This window comes from Panthera tigris, chromosome B3 (genome assembly GCF_018350195.1).
Source record: "Panthera tigris isolate Pti1 chromosome B3, P.tigris_Pti1_mat1.1, whole genome shotgun sequence".
Classification (NCBI taxonomy): Eukaryota; Metazoa; Chordata; class Mammalia; order Carnivora; family Felidae; genus Panthera; species Panthera tigris.
In genome coordinates this window covers 97,172,133-97,191,088 of record NC_056665.1, presented here as the reverse complement: position 1 = coordinate 97,191,088, position 18,956 = coordinate 97,172,133, and the positions used below count along the sequence as shown (strand labels likewise).

The following is an 18,956-nucleotide window of genomic DNA, read 5'->3' as shown; positions in this document are numbered from 1 at the left end:
AGGATTTCTTTTGCACTGCTGGTGGGAATCCAAGCTGGTGCAGCCACTCTGGAAAACAGTATGGAGGTTCCTCAAAAAATTAAAAATAGAACTACCCTAGGACTCAGCAATTGCACTACTAGGCATTTATCCATGGGATAAAGGTATGATTTTTTGAAGGGACACATGCACCCCAATGTTTACAGCAGCACTATCAACAATAGCCAAAGTATGGAAAGAGCCCAAATGTATCAATGGATGAATGGATAAAGATGTGGTATATATATACAATGGAGTCTTACCTGGCAATCAAAAGAATGAAATCTTGCCATTTGCAACTATGGATGGAACTAGAGGGTATTAGGCTAAGCGAAATTACAGAAAGACATATCATATGATGACTTCAGTCATATGAGGACTTTAAGATACAAAACAGATTAACAGAAGGGAAGCAAAAATAATATAAAAACAGGGAGGGGGACAAAACATAATAGACTCAAATATGGAGGACAGAGGGTTACTGGAGTGGTTGTGGGGTGGGGGGTGGGCTAAATGGGTAAGGGGCATTAAGGAATCTACTCCTGAAATCATTGTTGCACTGTATGCTAACTTGGATGTAAATTAAACAAATAAATAAAAAAAATTTTAAAATATTGACAATATTGAACATACTTACATTATTTTACTTCTATGAATTAAAGTCTGCAGGTTCAAACAAAGAAGAAAAGGGGAAAAAGGGGAAGAAAGGAAAAACAAAGGATGAACCTGTGAAGAAACAGCCCCAGAAACCTAGAGGTGGACAAAGGGCTTTAGACAGCGTAAAGAAAGAAACTCCCTCCCTTGAGGTTGTAACTCAAGAGTTACAAGACTTGGCTGTAGATGATCCACATGATGACAAGGTAAGGCTACCACACATATGTGGGCTTTTGCTTCATTAATTAGGGTCACTAACCACCTCAGGTTCCTAAAATATGAGGCTTGCAAGTGCTAAAACCAGGACAAGTGGTAACTTTATCCTTAATGGAAAGTCATTTTAGAAATACAACCTAAAAGACTACATTTCCAGGATGTAAGCGTAAAAGACTACATTTCCAGGATGTAAGCGTAGAAAAGTATGGAGAGGCTTTGATTCTAGTGGGAACTTCGTTAAAATAAGACAAATAATTGGGATTATCTTGAAGAGGAGTAGGAATAAATTTGCGCTACTCTAGATTTTTCTATGAGAATATATGCTGTATTATCTTACATGATGTTGAAACTGCCAAGTGCTCTGGTTGAAAAACCAGTTAGAAGTTAAGTTTTTTCCAGTTAAGATGGTTGCCTGAGATCTTGAAATCTTGAGCAAATGATTATAAAATTGGAAAAAATTTCACTTAGCCTGTATTTTATTTATTGCAGTTAAAGCTTTGGTTAGAATTGTTTGCTCTGTTCAGTGCAGATAATGCTTACAGGGATTCTAAATGTGTTACTGTTGTTTTCCTCTGGACAATGTTATTGTTTAGTGATGTTATAACTCAGTTTGATCCTCAGATTTTTTTACACTGTTCTCATATTTGTCATTCTGTAAACTGTAAACTCATAAATATTGGGGTATAATGAATCATACATAAAAAATCTATTTGGAGATAATCTAAGCAAAGCAAAACAAAATTAAACTTACCTTTTTCTTTTATATTTACCTATTGTGTGTGTGTGAGAGAGAGTCCCAAGCAGGCTCCACACAGCACAGAGCCCGATGTGGGGCTCAAGCTCACAGTTGGTGAGATCATGACCTGAGCCAAAATCAAGAGTCAGACGCTTAACCAACTTGAGACACACAGGCGCCCCAAGCTTACCTTAATAGTGAAAACTTCTTACAAGTTCTATTCTACGATTCTCCATTTTCTTTTGGCAAACATCAAATTTAGTTGTAATTTTAAATTGTCATTTTACATTTTACTGTTTTAGCATGTACTCCAAATGAAAGTCCTTAAAAAAAAAAAAAACACTTCAGAGAACAATCCTTTTTCTCTTTGAATTGCATTGTTCTCTAAAATATTAGATGCACGGGGCGCCTGGGTGGCTTAGTCAGTTAAGCATCTGACTTCAGGTCATGATCTCGCGGTCCGTGAGTTCGAGCCCCACATTGGGCTCTGTGCTGACAGTTCACAGCCTGGAGCCTGTTTCAGATTCTGTGTCTCCCTCTCTCTGACCCTCCCCCATTCATGCTCTGTGTCTCAAAAATAAAAATAAATGTTAAAAATAAATAAATAAAATAAAATATTAGATGCACAAATTAATTCACTAGAGTTTTGTGACACTGAAGAATACATTCTTGGGGTCCATAACCTGTTGGTTCAATGTGATAGTCTTGCTATATTAATATTTTTTTCTCCTCATAGTTTTTAATCATGTGGAATTTCAATTTAAGTTATAACTGACTATTAAAATTTTATGTTTGGAGCAGGAAGAGCAAGATCTGGATCAACAGGGTAATGAGGTATGATTTTTGTGTTGGGGTCTCTACAGTGACACACAATGACTACAGTCTAGTTCCCAGAACATTTGACACACAGTTTCTAACTAATTAAAACTTTAGTATATGTGCTGCCGAAGCAAGCACTAATTAAAACTTTAAAAGCTAAGACAAGATCACAGGCTCTGGAGTCCAACATTCTGGGTTTAAATCCTAACTTTGCTACATATAATTGCAACCTTGAGCCATTGTTTTTTGTGCTTCTGTTTCCTCATCTGAAGAGTGGGGATAATTGTCCTTACCAGGAGAGAGTTGTTTTGAAAATACACATGAAGCATTTAGAGAAGTCCATGGCACATAGTAAATACTACTTGAACACCAAGCATCTTGTCTAAGGTTATTCATGTTGCTAAATAAATATGGCTCATCTTATAGGCAGCCCACCAAAGAGCAACTCTAAGAAGGCTAGAAGATTCTTCCTTAAGAACAGGCAAAAGTGTCCAGGGGTGGAGGGGAGTGGGGAATGGGGACAGAAAAATCCCCGTGGTCAGGAACTACTGGTCTAGCCAAAGTATCAGTCTCATTTCCATGCAATGGATTTAAATCTATTTGTGGTCATTATTATACATTATTTTTAATCCATAGCAGTTTTCTGCAATGTACTGTTATCCAACAAGTTTTTTCTCCTTTTTCCCTTGTATGTATTTACAAGTGCCATTTTGAAAATCATGTGAGAATTATGCTATGGAAAAAATTTTTAGTAGAGAATAGAAGTATAAATACCATTTGGTCTTAAGACTGAAGGTCTATCGAGGGAAGGGTGGGGGGAAAAGATCTATCAGAAAAAGATAAAAATGATAAAAATATGTGTTGAAATATTAGAGTTTTCCTTTTTCTAGGACTGGTATGCATTTTATAATTGTTTTTCTTTTCCCTTTTAGGAAAATCTCTTTGACTCTTTGACAGGGCAGCCACATCCTGAAGATGTATTACTATTTGCCATCCCAATATGTGCCCCTTACTCCACCATGACAAACTATAAGTAAGTCGTCTTTAGTTTACTCAAAATAGCGGACATAATAGTTATGAATTGTTTTGAAATTTCTATTTAGTAATACATGTAATTCCTTCTTAAAGATACAAAGTGAAACTTACTCCTGGAGTTCAGAAAAAGGGAAAAGGTATTTAAAATCTTTTTATGAATGATTTTGATCGCTTCTTCTCTGCACAGAAGTAGATTCTTCTATTTTCTATTTACAGCTGCAAAAACAGCCTTGAATAGTTTCATGCATTCCAAAGAAGCAACAGCAAGAGAAAAAGACTTATTTCGCAGTGTAAAGGTAAAGTATTCCTCCAGAAGTCTGGAGATGGGTGGTGCAATTAAAAATGTTAGCAGTTATACTTTTCTACTTTTGGTTCTTTATTTAATACATGCCAAGCTGCAGCTCTTGTTTTGGTAGAAAATGCTGTCTTACTAGAAGCAGTAAAATAAGATCGTTTCAGTTGGAAATTTTGGAAATGCCTTTCTTTTGACAGCAGAGGGCACATAATTATCATAAAAGAAACATGACTACCATATAGCATGTGAAGATATTCAGCAATTCTCTTTTTTTAGGACACGGATTTATCAAGAAATATTCCTGGCAAAGTCAAAGTGTCTGCACCCAATCTTCTGAATGTAAAAAGAAAATAGCTGAAATGAAACCCTAAAATATTTGAGAAGAGTCAATTTTATAGCCTTTTGGAAGTTCAGAGATGAAAACACCATGTAACAAGACTTCCGCATTTAAAAATGAACTAAACATTGCCTTGCTATATTCGCCAAAAGGACTTACTGGTTTTTTTCCAGTTTTATAGAGAGGAAACGCGGATAGGATTTCCTAAAATATTTGTGGACAGTTAAATGCTAATTGTATACATCTGTAGTTATTCTCCTACATTTTCTTAAAATTTGGGAGGTTAATACTAAGTTTTCATTTCATGTTGTACAGAAACTGGAGTGAAGTGGCTCAGTTGCTCGGACATTGACTTGGTCGTCTACCGTGTACAGTGTCAGAGCTCTGTTACAGGCCAATCACAGGTGGTTTTTCGTGTTCTGGTGCGGTAGTGGGGTTTGGGGGCAGTTAAACATTTAGGATTAAGTCTTGGAAGCCTTCTGCCGTTACCTGTACTTGTCAAAAAATATATTAGACCAGATTTAAAATAGACATAATTCAGCCTAAGAAATAACACCTAGAAAAAAATGGTATTGATCATTTCCATTCATTTATACAACTTCACTTTTCATCCTCACTTCTTCCTTGTAATCTCATTCAGTTCTGTACCATTTTATTTTCTACCTCTAGTAATGATCAGCATGTTACAGAGTATCTTAACCTAGGATATCATAAGTGCACTTTTAGGCTTACCACTAAAGACTCCTGACACAGCTTTCTTCTTCTGTCTCCTGACAAATGGAGAATAAAGTCCTACATCATTTCCATTCTTTTATGAGCTAAACAAACTGTCACTTTTTAAATGATGAGACAATGGCTACCTACAGTCAATATGACCATTTGCCCCAGCCCCTATACCAAAGCATTAAGGTCAAAGCACTAAACAGCTGTTGGTCCTTCCAAAATTTCTTTTACCAGCTTAGTCCTGTTGATAATGTTTTTCCATTTGAAATTAATGTAAAAAAAAAAAACAACTTTGTAATTATACATATAGCCAGTGTTGTAAATACAACAGACTACTCTTGCTATTTAAAAAAAAAAATATATATATATATAAATTTAAAAAAATAACATCACCATTTTGATAGTGATAAGAATAATTAGTATGTTTCTATAGCTATATATCCTGAAGTACCAAAAAGGAAATATAATAACCATTCCTTGGGGTAAAAAGCCAAGTATCATTTTCTTTTGCTTTAATAGAAGACAGTTACTGGTGTTAAATACATTTATTGTAAACTTTAGACACAAAAATAGGTTCTCTAGGCCATTCACATGCACATTAAAACCAAAAAGCTGCAAACTACAACAATGCATATAATTATACAAACGATGCCACTCTCTGATGTTTACAGAATTGCTGTCCATGCAAGGTGATCAGAGGCATTATCTATGAAGCCTTAAGATCCAGAAGTGTTGTTACTACCAAACCTCTGATTAACACTGTGAAGTAAGTGTTTTGGAAGGCAGTTCCACGAGTTGGCTAACATTTCTTTAAAGCAAATGACTGCTTCTAAGCTTAGCCTGAAAGTGGACAAGAGAAAAATAAATTTACTGTTTGAAGAAATTACCAAAAAAACAAAAGCCCACTTTGTTTAAAGATTTTCGTAAGAACTAGTTTTATCAATGGAAACTTGTCATTGCCTTTAAATTATCTGTAAGCCTGGTTTTTCAAGAGCACTAACTTAAAATAATCTGAGTACCAAGTAAAAAGTTACTTACCTTACAAGAGATTTTGGTTGAACTGAAAATATAAGTATTTCATTACTGTGTGCCTGAAAAATAGAAAATGAAGAACATATTAAAAAGTAAGTAGTCCACAAGACTCAAAAATATGATGAAGTGTCCTTTAATGCAGGGTAGTATACTTAGTACACTTACAGCTCTGTGATGGACAAGGAGGTTATTGGCACATCCACCAAAAACAATGACTTCTCCTTCGTCACTGGCACAAGCTGTGTGCCATAATCTAATTTAAAACAAGAGTTTTAAGTTACCCAGACACCAAGTTGACAATTTACACTACGAACACAATGATGAAATAAAGACTAGAGATCTTCAGTACAGACCAAAACCTAATGTTGAGCAGCAATTATCTTAAGTAGCAAAAGCTAGAAAAATCTATTAATGTCTGTTTTATCTGGATGTTACCATTTTATCTATCTGGTCCAGTCCTAACTTATGCAATGACGGGTTTGAACTGAATGATCTGTTCTCTAGGTCTTTGTTAGCAATAAAAATCTTACGGGAGATGTGTGCTACATGCCCTCTCAATCTTCTTCTTTTCATAGGCAGGGTCAGTTGACATTAAAGAAAAAATCTGAAGGATGCTGTGAATCTGCCTGACATACTCAAAGTCTCAGGCCTGGTAATTCTATGGAAGAATTTTTCTGCCTGATGAAGCCTTTATGGCATAAGTGTACTTAGAGACTTGTGGGGAAATGCAGGCTGACCTACCTAAATATGCTTTGAATACCAGTTGTGACTATATCATTTGCTTTGGCAGTTTTTGTAAGAATTCTTCTTGAGATTAACAAAAATAACTCTTCTTTTTGGGTGATTTGATTTAGTATTTGTTATACAGTGCTCCTACCAATCTAATAGAAAGTTCTGGATTTACCCCCCATATACCTTCTTCAAGGTTTTGAAATTCTCTCCAGTTTTGTTTTTTTTTTAAGTGACAAACCTAGAAGCAGTTCAATTCACTGGAGTAAAGAGCTTGATTATAAATTTTAACTACATCAATTTTATGATTAAAAACAGCAGAAGTCAACATCCAGCCCTGTTTTTCATGCACCATGACAGAAAAGAAAGCATTTAATACAAGGATAGCATTGGTTTTCTTTTCTTTCAAAAGGTTTGATGTTAGGGGCGCATGGGTGGCTCAGTCTATTAAGCATCTGACTCTTGATATGGGCTCAGGTCACAATCTCACGGTTCCTGAGACTGGGTCCTGCATCTGCGCACTGCCAGCACAGAGCCTGCTTGGAATTCTCTGTCCCTATCCCACTCATGCTCACACGTGTGCACTCTCTCTCTCTCAAACATTAAAAAAAAAAAAAAAAAAAAAGGTAGGATGTTAAACATTAGTGAACGCTAGGGTGTTTATCATAAGAATAGTGGATGTAATGCAGCCACAATTTCCTCAATCATTACCAGTCTTGCACATCTTTTTTAAGGTTTTAAGTAATCCCTATACCCAATGTGGGACTCAGGGTTGTTTGAGATTAAGAGTCATATGCTTTACTGACTGGCAGCCAGGTGTCCCCAGTCTTGTAGTGAATAATTGAGGTCCATAAAGATGTACAAGAATTACTTTGTAAATACTTCATACCTTGGCTTTTCAGTATAGGGATGATTAAACTGTATCCATTCATTTTTACTGATGCAGTAAGTCCAAGCATCACCTGATTGAAGTGAAGAAAGAAGAGCCATGAAATATGTTATTTTGTCAATGAGACATTCATGTTTAAAGGGCACAGCTTTAGCAAGAAAGGTAATGAACTGTAAGTAGAAAGAGAAAGTATATATCCTGGTTTTTCCCTGCAGTTAATCAAGTAAGCCCTTTGCATGTCACAACCCTTAGGTGGAGCTTTTAAGGGCTACACTGGACAGAATAGATGGATGTTATAGTACAAAAACAATTATAGATTTATTATAGGATCAAAAATAATAGCAAACCTCCAACCAACCCTATGGCCCTCTGATACATCTAAAATAGACTGAATTATTTTCTTCTATTTATATATTACATATGAATGATAATGATTTCTTATATTTTTAAAGGACTTACTTAGTGGCTGTTTATCAGTGGTAAATCCTCCAAAGAGAAAGAGATGATCTGAAGAAACTGGTGTTAGTGAATGCCAAGATCGGCCAACTGGGCATATGCCTTGTGGAATTCTGAAAATAATAGCTAAGTTACAATATCTGTGTTTAAAAGTAGCTACTGTTTAATATGGAAAAATATTTAAATTTTCTTTGAAAATTTATACAGAATATTTGACAGAAGAGACTTTAAATTTAAAAAGCTTCTTGGTATTTTTTTTTTAATTTTTTAATTTTTTTTAAATGTTTTATTTATTTTTGAGAGAGAGAGTGCAAGTCGGGGAGGGGCAGAGAGCGAGGGAAACACAGAATCTAGGAAGCAGGCTCCAGGCTCCGAGCTGTCAACACAAAGCCTGACACGGGACTTGAACCCATGAACCATGAGATCATGACCTGAGCTGAAGTCACACGCTTAACCGACTGAGCCACCCAGGTGCCCCAAAAGCTTCTTGGTATTAATAGCTGCATGCTTGGTATTAACTATGTTTTTAGAAGGCAGAGTGAACTTTAGACCTTTTCAACAAACGTTGAGCACATGTTGTGGAACAGGAAATCAAAAAATAAAATTCCTTATTTAAGGATCTAGACATCATGTTTATTTAAATTCAGTTATTTACCTGCTTAAATTTCTATGCTAACAGAATAAAAATATTAAAAAATTTTAGAAATTATCTAAAGTGATACCTACAATTCATTCCACTCCCATGTATCCAGATTAAGACAGTGAAGATCATTCATTCTAGCATCCTGAAAAAGGATAATTAAGTAATTATCATTTTGAATGACTCATAAGCAAATCATTGAAACTGTTCACAAACTTACTCGATATCTGCCTCCAAACACAAAGCCTTTGTTTCCAACAGTTGCACAGGCATGGGCAGCACGAGGTGAAGGTGCTTTACCCTATAAAAGTCACAAAAGCAATTTTTTAAAATAAACGCCAATCTTCTCTGGAGGTGGGATGAGGGTATGTAAGACGCTTGAGCTTTTAAGCTCAAGTGCAGATGTCTAGTCAACAGCAGTACTAACCCTGGGAACTGTAATTTTAGATTTTGGAGATATATTACTGAATGCACTAGTTAATGGAATGCTTGTTTATTTTTTTTAAATAAAAAGGTAGCAAATTATAAGACACCTGCGTCAGAGGAAAAAGAAATCTAATATTTGAGTAAGTTAACAGTCTACTGCCAGGTCATTTATTTAGTTATAAGCAATATCCCTTAACATCTATTAGATAGTAGATGCCAGGTTAGTCCACATATTCATTAAACTTTTCTGAGGTATGGACTTCTTGGAGAATAATGAAAGCAATGGATTTTCTCCAGAAAAACAAGAATGAACTGTCAATTTTACACCACCTCCCAATTCCCTTTCTCCTCTAGGTAGCCTTACTTTATAATAATTCATTATTCTTCAGTAACTCACAGTAGTTATAGGCTGACTCCAGATAAATGTTTCAGTGTCTAAAATATGTACATGATCATTCCATCCTCTTGGGTGACTTGAATTCTACAGAAAATGAGTAAGAATCTGAGTTATTTTTCAAATAATATTTGTAAAATTACATATCCTTGTCTGGTTTATGAACAAGGCAAAATGAACAAGACTAGCAGACATAAGATGTATTATTTCAACATACTAAGTAGACCATATACAAATATGAAACTTCACTTACCCAAAAAGATGTTTCATCAAATTCAAAAGTTCCCAATACTTTATCTTCAGGTAAATATCCGTAGCCTCCAAAAAATATTAACCTGTTTGATAAAAAACCAAGACACTAAAAATTCTAACATCCACAGGTTAGGAAGTTACAAGAAGTTCTTCTTTTGTCATGCTAGGAACTGAGAAGGCATGCTTGAGTATATGAAAATTCTTATTCATAGAATAATGCCTACTGTGCCTAATTATGTCTTAGGTGCTAAGTGCTTTGATGTATTAATTCACATAATCCTCATATGGGCCCTAGAAGTTATGTTCTAGGGTTACAGTGTTTATGGGCTATGGATACTTGAATGGCAAACCACTTTGCACATAAAAACCCAAACCTATGGGGCTGCTAACTCACTTGTTTTTATATACCCAGACACCAAGTTTATCCTTTGATGATGGAGGAATTCCTTGGCAATCAATTCTTTCCCACTGTAGTACTCTGTCTGTAGACCTTGAATCCAGCATGTAGAACTGTCAGAAGCAATGATTTCAGTTAGATTTGGTTATGCAAAAGAAATTCAACCTTGGCATTCAGTTTTATTGTGATTTATGACTATAGGAATGTCATCTAATTCAGTGCTTCTACAATTGTGACTACAGACTGTTACTGGTCCAAATATACATAAGGAACTTATGCCAGAATATAAATTACCTAAGTTGCTAAGCACCCTGTTGAGCTCATATTTTTTTCCTAATAGCCACATTTTTTTTTTAAATATATGAAATTTATTGTCAAATTGGTTTCCATACAACACCCAGTGCTCATCCCAACAGGTGCCCTCCTGAATACCCATCACCCACCCTCCCCTTCCTCCCACCCCCCATCAGCCCTCAGTTTGTTCTCAGTTTAACAGCCTCATTTTTTTTTGATGAAGGAACAGAAGTATATTGTGCCTTACATAGGCACTTTGAGTTATGCTAATCTAATTTATGGGTTTGAAGACGGTATCACCAAAAGAATTCAACTTAGCAATTTCACCTTCAAATTCAATTTAACAAACATGTCTTAAGCGCCTACTTAACTCTGGGAGCAAAGGATAAATCTTAAAAGATTAAGTACTGGTCTGTCTTTCCAAGGTTTCACATCCAGATACTTGAAGAGACCTGGCCATTATATGTATATCTTTTTACTTCTCCTAAGACTTCTAAGCTTCCTTTTCATCAAACCTAAAAATACTCAACTGTAGCCATTTCTCTGTCTACCCCTAAAGCCACGGCTTCTTTTTTTCCCCAAGCTGCTTCATGTGGTGTTAAGGTTCTTTTTCTCTTCCTTGCCCTAAAACACACGCACCTCCACTACAGCCTGTAGCAGTGCCTCACAAAATCTTTTAGGCACAGAACCCTTACTTCACACAAAATCTTAAGCAAAAGCCTAACTGAAGTAGAGCTACACCTGTTAAGATGGAGGGGTAGGGGGGTGATCTGAAGCCTGCCTAACACCATGACGCTCCTCCCACAGGGGTCCCAAGGCATCTCAAAGAAATCCCTAGAGCTCCTAGGAATAGTCTGAAACTTTGTCAGCCATATGCTCCAGTCACACCAAACCACTTCGCATTTCTGTGAACAGAACATTTGCTTATATTTCTGCCTCCTGATACTTGCATCTTGGCTACCTCTCCCAGTTATGATTCTATTCAACCCTCTTGGTTAAAGACTTTACTTATTCTCTTCCTCCATCCTGCCAAACACAATGTCAAGGATTCTTTTTCAGATTTAACAATATTTACTGAGCTATTTTATGAGCCAGGCTCTATGTATCTTCTTATCATATGCTACTGGAACCATCTACTTATTATGTGTATCCCCTCTAGGATGTGAGCGCCTAGAGACGGGAACTGTATCATTCGTCTCTGTGTCTCCAATGTCTAACCAAGTGCTCAGTATATAAGGTGCTAAGTTGCTAAATAAATTTATTAAGAGACTCCCTAGATCATATGCATCTTTCTGATTGATATTTGTGTCTTGCTGGCCTGAGAAAACAACTGTTAATCTTTTTCCTATTTGGAAAAAACACAAAGTCTGAACAACAGTACCTTATGGTACCATATTACAGGAATTTTAGTATATAAAATTCTGTATTAATTTATCCTCATAGGCGAGTGGTGGTCTGTTCATTTTACCCTGCTCCTCATGATTGCATCTTGTTTTCATTTGGTTTGCTAATATTTATCTAACACCCCAGGGTTCTAAGAGAACCACAGCTGCAAAGAGCACAAAGAAAACCCACTCAGGAAATTACTGCAGACAAGTTATCAAAGTTGACTTTACAAAAGGCATAGAGAAATACGGACTGGTAGACAAAATACTAAAATGCACATTCATACCGTTATCAAGGACATGCATGTTTTAACCGGGACAGGAATAAGTATGGGCTAACCTTAGAAATCGGAGGTTGTCTGAAAAAGAGTAAAAACCAACAGGGCCACCCAGGCACCCCATGTTTAGTTGAGCTCTCAAACCACAATCCTTAGAAACACTCACCTTATTCGTATTGCCTCTTGAATGGTGTCCTCCAAACAAGTAGAGCACCCTGTCCACACACACCGCACAGCTTCCTGACATAGAAGGAGGAACATCGCCTTCTGTGTTAATTTTTTTCCTGAGGGCAAAAAGACTGAATGTAAATGTTTCCCAAAAGAGAAGAAATGCAAAAGTTACTTGTTTTTCTTCTATCCCCACAATAAATGGAAAAAATAAAATGGGCTGGCCGGCTAGATAGCATCTGTGGGTCTCGTCTATATCTAAAATTAATTCAAAGAATGAGTTCCTTCCTCTTTGTTCACCCATTCCACACGCTGCGCCAGCTGACCCCACACACAGGGACGGTGAGAAGCTCTGGAAGCCCAGGAGCACACCATTTTATGTTTCTCAAACTAACCTGCTCTTTATTGATACAACCATAAGTGGCTATTTTGTTTTTGGTTTTGAGTCACCCAGGTACCTAAAAGGAAAACATCCCACTCCTGACCAGTTAATTCAACAAGTGTGTTTTATTTAGTCACCTTTTAGCCATTCAAATGAATCTGATTCAAACCTAAGTAGTACTATAGGCACGTGGGTAATACTTTCTATAGGCCAGGCACTCCTGGGAGTGCTTTGCATGCTTTAAATCCTTCTGACTCTAAAAATGAATCTGAATCAAAAAGGCCTAAGATTCACAGTATTAATAGGACTGTTCAGGTCTTCTGCTCACTCTATCACTTTATGCTAAGCTTTAACTTTGGCAGGCTTAGTTTTACAAATTCCTTATGGGGCTCAATTTTTAAAAAATTCATAGAATTCCCCTATTAAAGGAATACCATTATCAATTTCTCTCTTGAAAACAAAAAACACAGATGAGCCAACAGCTCAGATCAACACTGATTTGCTATGTACAGAAATAATCCTTAGTTTTAGTTGAACTTTTTAAGAAAATTTTTTCAACATTTATTTATGAGAGACAGAGGGCAAGTGGAGGAGGGGCAGAGAGACTGGAAGACACAGAATCTGAAGCAGGCTTCAGGCTCCGAGCTGTCAGCACAGAGCCCAAAGTGGGACTCAAGCTCACAAACGTGAGATGGTGACCTGAGCCGAAGTGGGATGCTTAACCGACAGGGCCATCCAGGCGCCCCATTTTTAGTTGAACTCTTAAGATTCTGCCAAGAGCCTCTTTGAGGACCACTGTCACAAGACTGGCAAAAGATCCTTTTCAGAATATCCCCAGTTGTATGGAAGGCAAATTTCACTTCTTTTTTTAAACAAAACACACTATTTTAAAGAGATTTGTATAGAAACTTTAATGGCAGAGCTCATTAAAATAAAACACCACCTTTATTTCTAGTAGATACAATCTAGAAATTATTTTCTCATTTTCCACGTAACAGAAGATACAACATCTTGAAAAAACATCATATATGGAACTTTTATAATATTTTCATTCCAGGATTGGAAGCCTCTATCTACCTCTTTATTTTAGTATTACAATGATACTACATAGAGCTCTGAATACAAGTTTCTTCGAAGGTCATAAAAGCACCAAGTAGGGGTGCCTGGGTGACTCAGTCAGTTAAGTATCTTGACTCTTGATTTCGGCTCAGGTCATGATCCCATGGTTCGTAGGTTCCAGGCCTGTGTCAGCACAGAGCCTGCTTGAGATTCTCTCTCTCTCTCAAAATAAATAAACTTAAAAAATAAAATCACCAACTAATTACTGAAGAGTTGCTAATGTATCTAAGCTTAGCAGCTGAACCAAACTAGTACAAGGTTGGTTTTAGAACATAGAGATAACTCTGCATCTTCAAATAAAATAGTTTTATTAGAATGGGCTTCACAGAGTTTTTATTTGCAACCTTACTTGAATTTTTTAGTCCCCCTCATAATATCCACAGTTACCATCTTCCAGTCTCCATGTTGTAGATCCATAGTTCTTCTCTAGGCAGATAAAAGTCATACAATCCTCTGACTTGATTACTCTAAGAAGAATAAAAAAAAAATAGCAAATATAAAAAATAATTGGTATTCTAAAGAAGCACTACTGTATATTTTTTCATATCTACCTTGTTTGAGATAGTAATAAGAGTTATGAGATGTTAAATGGGTCTTAACAATATAATACTATCAAATGGACAATCTTCCTTGCTCCAGGCCACATACTCAAAGTAATGCTTAATATAGATAACCCTTAATGTTTTTGATGCAGCAGGTGCAATGATACAGGAAGTTATGAAATCTCTAGGAAATCTCTAATGTCACTTTATGCTGAACAGACCATTCACCAGGTTTCAGCTGCATGACTTCAGGAGAGGTCAGCTATGCCATGGTTCGCACACTAAAGACTGTTCTACCGTGTGAGTGCCTGACTCACACTAACACGTGTCGTTTTCTAGCCATTTTTTACTCTCACCCATCCATTCTCTACCAAAAAACAGATGGCAGAATTGCCAGTGTGCAGTTATTCAGTTGCACACTGAATAATGCAAAATTTTCTGTTCGTTGTTCTCCATTTCCCTTCAGATAGTAATTCTTAACAGAATGAGTTTACCATATGCCAGAACTATCTGAACACTATCAACGGATTGCTTTCTTTAAAAAAAAAAAAAAAATTTTTTTTTTAATGTTCATTTTTAAGAGAGACAGCCAGAGCACAAGTGGGACAGAGGGAGAGGGAGACACAATCCGAAGCAGGCTCCAGGCTCCAAACTGTCAGCACAGAGGCTGATGTGGGGCTCAAATTCAAGAATCGTGAGATCATGACCTGAGCTGAAGTCGGACGCTTAACAGACTGAACCACCCAGGTGCCCCAATGGATTACTTTCTTTAATCTTCATAACAACCCTAAAAAGTAGTTGAGATTACAAGAAAACAGGTTTTTTAGAGAGGTAAGTAATTTGCCCAAGATTACTTGGCAAGTAACTGTGGAATCAGCATTCTACCCTCCTTTCCCTGAATTGGCAACTTTAATCACTGCCTGACCTTCCTAGCCTTTGAACCTCCCCACTTTTTGAACAATGTCAACATACGGTGAACAATAGCAGTTCATGGAGAATGGGTGTCAGAGTCTAATAAGCTTGAGTACCATACAGAATTAGTGCACGTGGCCTTGTGGACATTTCTCTTTCTATTCCACCACTTAACAAAAAGAAGGCTGGAAGCATGACAGCAGGCTCACCGGGAATAGCTCAGCCTGGTCTGAAGAGGGAAAGGGACTACTATGTGGGAAGCTAAGGTTTATTGCCCTCAAAAACAATATCCAAGGGCTTTTCAGAGTTCTAGCCAAAATACTGAGGACAGCCGGTTTTGGAACCACTCCACTGCACTGGTCATCACTGGTCATCCTGCCTAAACCCTAGACTTCTGGGCCCTCAAACACTCACCATCAGAAACCTTCGTTCCTGAGGTGCCTGGGTGGCTCAGTCTGTTAAGCATCCAACTTCGGCTCAGGTCATGATCTCACAGTTCATGGGTTCAAGTACCACATCCGGCTCTCTGCTGTCAGCACAGACCCTGCACAGACCACTTCGGGTCCTCTGCCCCTGCCCCCCTTCTCTGCCCTTACCTTGATCTCTCTCAAAAACAAACATTAAAAAAAAAAAAAAATCGTCCTTCCTGACAACCCTCGCTCTCCCCACTCCCCAAAGAAAAGTCCTGTTCCTTCAATGCTGCTGATTTTTACAAACAGAATTATGAATATGTAGTTTAGACCACAGTGTGATTGACTAACAGGTTAACTTTTCTCCAATGGATTGACATTTTAATAAGGGTCACTACATAACTGCCTCTTCCTCCTACCAAGTACCGTCCTCTAACCAGCTATTCACTGGGGGCTGAGGAAAGCACTGCAGATTAATTAGGACTGGCAAAATAAAATTTTAAAAAATGCTTTTGTGGTTAAACTAAATTAGTCAGGACAGCTATAGTGGTTTATTCCATCTGTCTTTTTTGACAGTCATCTCAAAAGTGTTCAGTTATGACCAGGTCAACGTGCAAGAAGCTAAAACCTATTACCAGAGTCATAAAGTCAGTCATCAAGCACACAGGTGTAGTGGACCAGATCTCAAGCAAATGGGGGCAGGGAGATCAATGTTAAGACCAAAAGGGACTAAAAAGTTAACTTTTGGTAGGAATGTCTCAGAGCAACCCCAGCGAATGAAATGAGCCAGTGCTAGGATATGGATCGTTACTGAGAAGCTCTAATAGCAAAAGGGCAGGAGAACTAGAGAACAAAGTTTAAACAGGAGACACCTGGTAACAAGAAGCCAGTAGTAACAAGAAATGCAACTGGGTCTCAACATTGTTTATGAGCAGGGGTCAGAGAGCTGAACTTGGTAGTTACAATCGTTGCTACTGATTTTTTGGTTGCTGGTGGCGCCTTCTCCATTAGTTTTCTTAATAGGGGTTTCCTCTGAAAATTGTCAACTCTTTCTCAGCTGAAAGCATAACAGCCCTGGAATGTTCAAACAGCAGGGTGACGGCCATCTGCACAGGTGTAGCTAGGCCTCCCGAACAGGCGGGAAGGTTGAATAAGGCCATTCCTGCGGCCTTCGGGAATTCTAGCGAGTTTTCCTACACCCCGATTATTGCCCAAGCAAGCAACGGTATCCGTGGGCCAAAGGACCCCAGCTCCAGAGAATGAAGTGCTCTAAGCGGGCCGACAAACGGTAAGAGTAACATCACACAACGTCACCTCTCTTACCTCCCACCCGCGCCCCACCTTTTAAAACATAACACGTATCGTAGTCGTGCGCCGCCCAACGTGCCCTCCCCCAAACAACGCTCCAACGTCCACAGCGCCCAGGGCCGCCGCGGGCCCCGTAAGCAGAGGGCTGGAGTGACAGCAGCCCAGGAGCGTCGGCGCGAATTAGAGGACCGGTGAGGAGAAGCCCGCTCGCAAGAAAATGCACCGACGGGCACAGTCGCGACACGGAGAGGGGGGTCCGGGCGGCCGCTCTGCCCCCCCCCCACCCCGCCGACCCGGACTCGGGGTCCAGCCGAGCGACACCCGCCGCGGCCGGACGCCCACTGACCTTGTAGCCGCCCCAGACGAACATGTGGCGCCCGTCGCCGACGGCTACGTGGCCGCTGCGCTCGGCGGGGCAGGCGAGCTCCATGGACTCATAGCTCTCGTAGGCTGGCCCTGGCAAGTCGTCCGCTCGCAGATCCTCGTTGCCATCAGCCATCTTGAGGCTGCACGTTTGTTCACCAACAATCCCCACACCCGCGCGGGGGAAAGAGACAAAAGAAAAGGCAGAAATGCACGGCGGCGACAGGCGAGCAGAAAGGGGCGGCGATAGGGACGGGGTTAAGGCCGCCCGCTGGCCGCCCGCGTCCGCTCAGCCCTCCTCGGCGAGGACAGCCCCTCCGCTGCCTGGGCTGCGCTGCGGCGGCGCGGGTCGGGGGCGCGGCGGCGGCGGCGGGGCCCCGCCGGGAGCAGGGCGGAAAGGGGGTCCGCTTGGGGCCGGGACTAGAATCCAGCCAGCCCGCCCCGCCTCCAGCTCGCCACTCGCCGCCAGCCGCAGCCGGCCCTTGTTTACGCCGCGGCCAGAACCGCCCGTTCCGCTGACGCCTCCTACGGGGCTCCGGAAGCGCGGCGGGCGCTCAGCGCCCCCAGCGCCGGGTCCTCCCGCCGCCGCCGCCGCCGCCGCCGCCGCTGCTGCTGCCGCCGCGGCCGGCCTGAGCCCCGATATGGTGTGTTGACTGAGCTCCAAACACTCTCTGAGCCTCCTTTCGCTGCGGGCACTACAAAGATGGGAAGAATAGTAGCCACCTTCTCGCAAATTTTTTTTTTTTTTTTTTTTTTTTTTTTTACTGAGAAATCTTCCTTGTGTGATTGAGGAATGTTCTCCAAGGGTTCACAGTCTGAAAAGGGGTAGTGACATTGTGACATTGCTCAGTGAGTTAGCGGTCTCAGCTTCAAAAGAGAGTCAATGCCCCGCTTTCCTGTGTCCAGGAGGCGTGGCACCTGGCCCTCCCGCGCGGGTGCGCGTGGGGCTCCCGACTTCGTGCCTCCCCGACGGTGCCCGCACAGCGGTTCCAGGCACCCCTGCTCGCTGAGCTCTTCTGCTTCGGCAGAGATCTTACTTTCCAAGCCCAGTCTGGAAAATTGTGCTCAAAAAGTATTTCAGAAACCATCATCGCCCAGTCCTTAAGGGAGGATGGCAAATTCTGTTCACACACACAGATACTGCTTTGTTCCATTTTGATACATTTCAATTAGGTCAAGAAAAGAATTCCTGCAATCTAAACTTAGTCACCTGTAAAATAGGGTTGTACCTGAATGCGTCTTAAATCCCTAATGTAATGGTGCCACTTTACTTGGATGTGTTTGGTGAGAGGAGTGTGCTTTATTATCCTATCTCTTCCCCATCTTCACGCTGCTACCACTGCTTGGAAAGGATACTTTGAACAATTAACACAGGCTTTCCTCACTCAGATTTTCATAGCCTAAAACTCCTTCCCTAGTCACTGCCACTATGTTTACAATTTATCAGAATTTCTGGGATGGGTGAAAGCAGTGCTTAGGGGGACACTTATAGCATTGAATGCGTATACATATTTGACAAGAATAAAGATGTAACATCAACCCTCCTAGTTTTCATCTTAGGAAACCAGAAAAAGAAGAGCAAGTTAAACCCAAATGGAAGAAAACAATTTTTTAAAGCTGTATCAATGAAATTGAAAACAAGAAATAGAGAAAACTAAAAGCTGGTTCTTTGAAAAGATCAATAACATCAGTAAGCCTCTAAGCCAGGCTCTGTAAGGAAAAAACAGAGAAGACGTAAATTACAAAT

General features: G+C 39.6%; 2 protein-coding genes across 4 annotated transcripts in view; one reads left to right on the top strand and one right to left on the bottom strand.

Annotated features, from left to right (window-relative positions):
- Positions 1-6,697, top strand: part of NEMF (nuclear export mediator factor) — a 56,802-nt gene extending 50,105 nt beyond the window's left edge. For all 3 annotated transcript variants that reach the window (XM_007097550.3, XM_042989642.1, XM_042989641.1), the window contains 6 exons: positions 681-878; positions 2,426-2,458; positions 3,376-3,476; positions 3,572-3,615; positions 3,695-3,774; positions 4,050-6,697. In XM_007097550.3, the coding sequence (XP_007097612.1) occupies positions 681-878; positions 2,426-2,458; positions 3,376-3,476; positions 3,572-3,615; positions 3,695-3,774; positions 4,050-4,127 (534 nt within the window). In that variant the 3' untranslated portion in view covers positions 4,128-6,697. The remainder of the gene's footprint in view (positions 1-680; positions 879-2,425; positions 2,459-3,375; positions 3,477-3,571; positions 3,616-3,694; positions 3,775-4,049) is intronic.
- Positions 5,364-17,345, bottom strand: KLHDC2 (kelch domain containing 2). The gene is made up of 13 exons (XM_042989643.1): positions 17,193-17,345; positions 14,062-14,141; positions 12,172-12,289; positions 10,046-10,161; positions 9,653-9,734; positions 9,403-9,486; positions 8,800-8,880; positions 8,666-8,724; positions 7,943-8,052; positions 7,484-7,556; positions 6,031-6,118; positions 5,872-5,924; positions 5,364-5,673 (listed from the first exon to the last, which is right to left on the bottom strand). The coding sequence occupies exons 1-13, from the start codon at positions 17,343-17,345 to the stop codon at positions 5,550-5,552; spliced, it is 1,221 nt and encodes a 406-aa protein (XP_042845577.1). The 3' UTR covers positions 5,364-5,549.
- Positions 17,346-18,956: the final 1,611 nt, after the last annotated feature.

Excerpts from the sequence above, each read along its gene's own strand:
- KLHDC2 (XM_042989643.1), bottom strand. The coding sequence starts at position 17,345 with ATGGCTGATGGCAACGAGGATCTGCGAGCGGACGACTTGCCAGGGCCA. Across the intron at positions 8,053-8,665 it reads ACATGGGAGTGGAATGAATT|AATTCCACAAGGCATATGCC; the intron begins GTAGGTATCACT and ends TATTATTTTCAG. Across the intron at positions 5,674-5,871 it reads CAACCAAAATCTCTTGTAAG|GCTAAGCTTAGAAGCAGTCA; the intron begins GTAAGTAACTTT and ends GTCCACTTTCAG.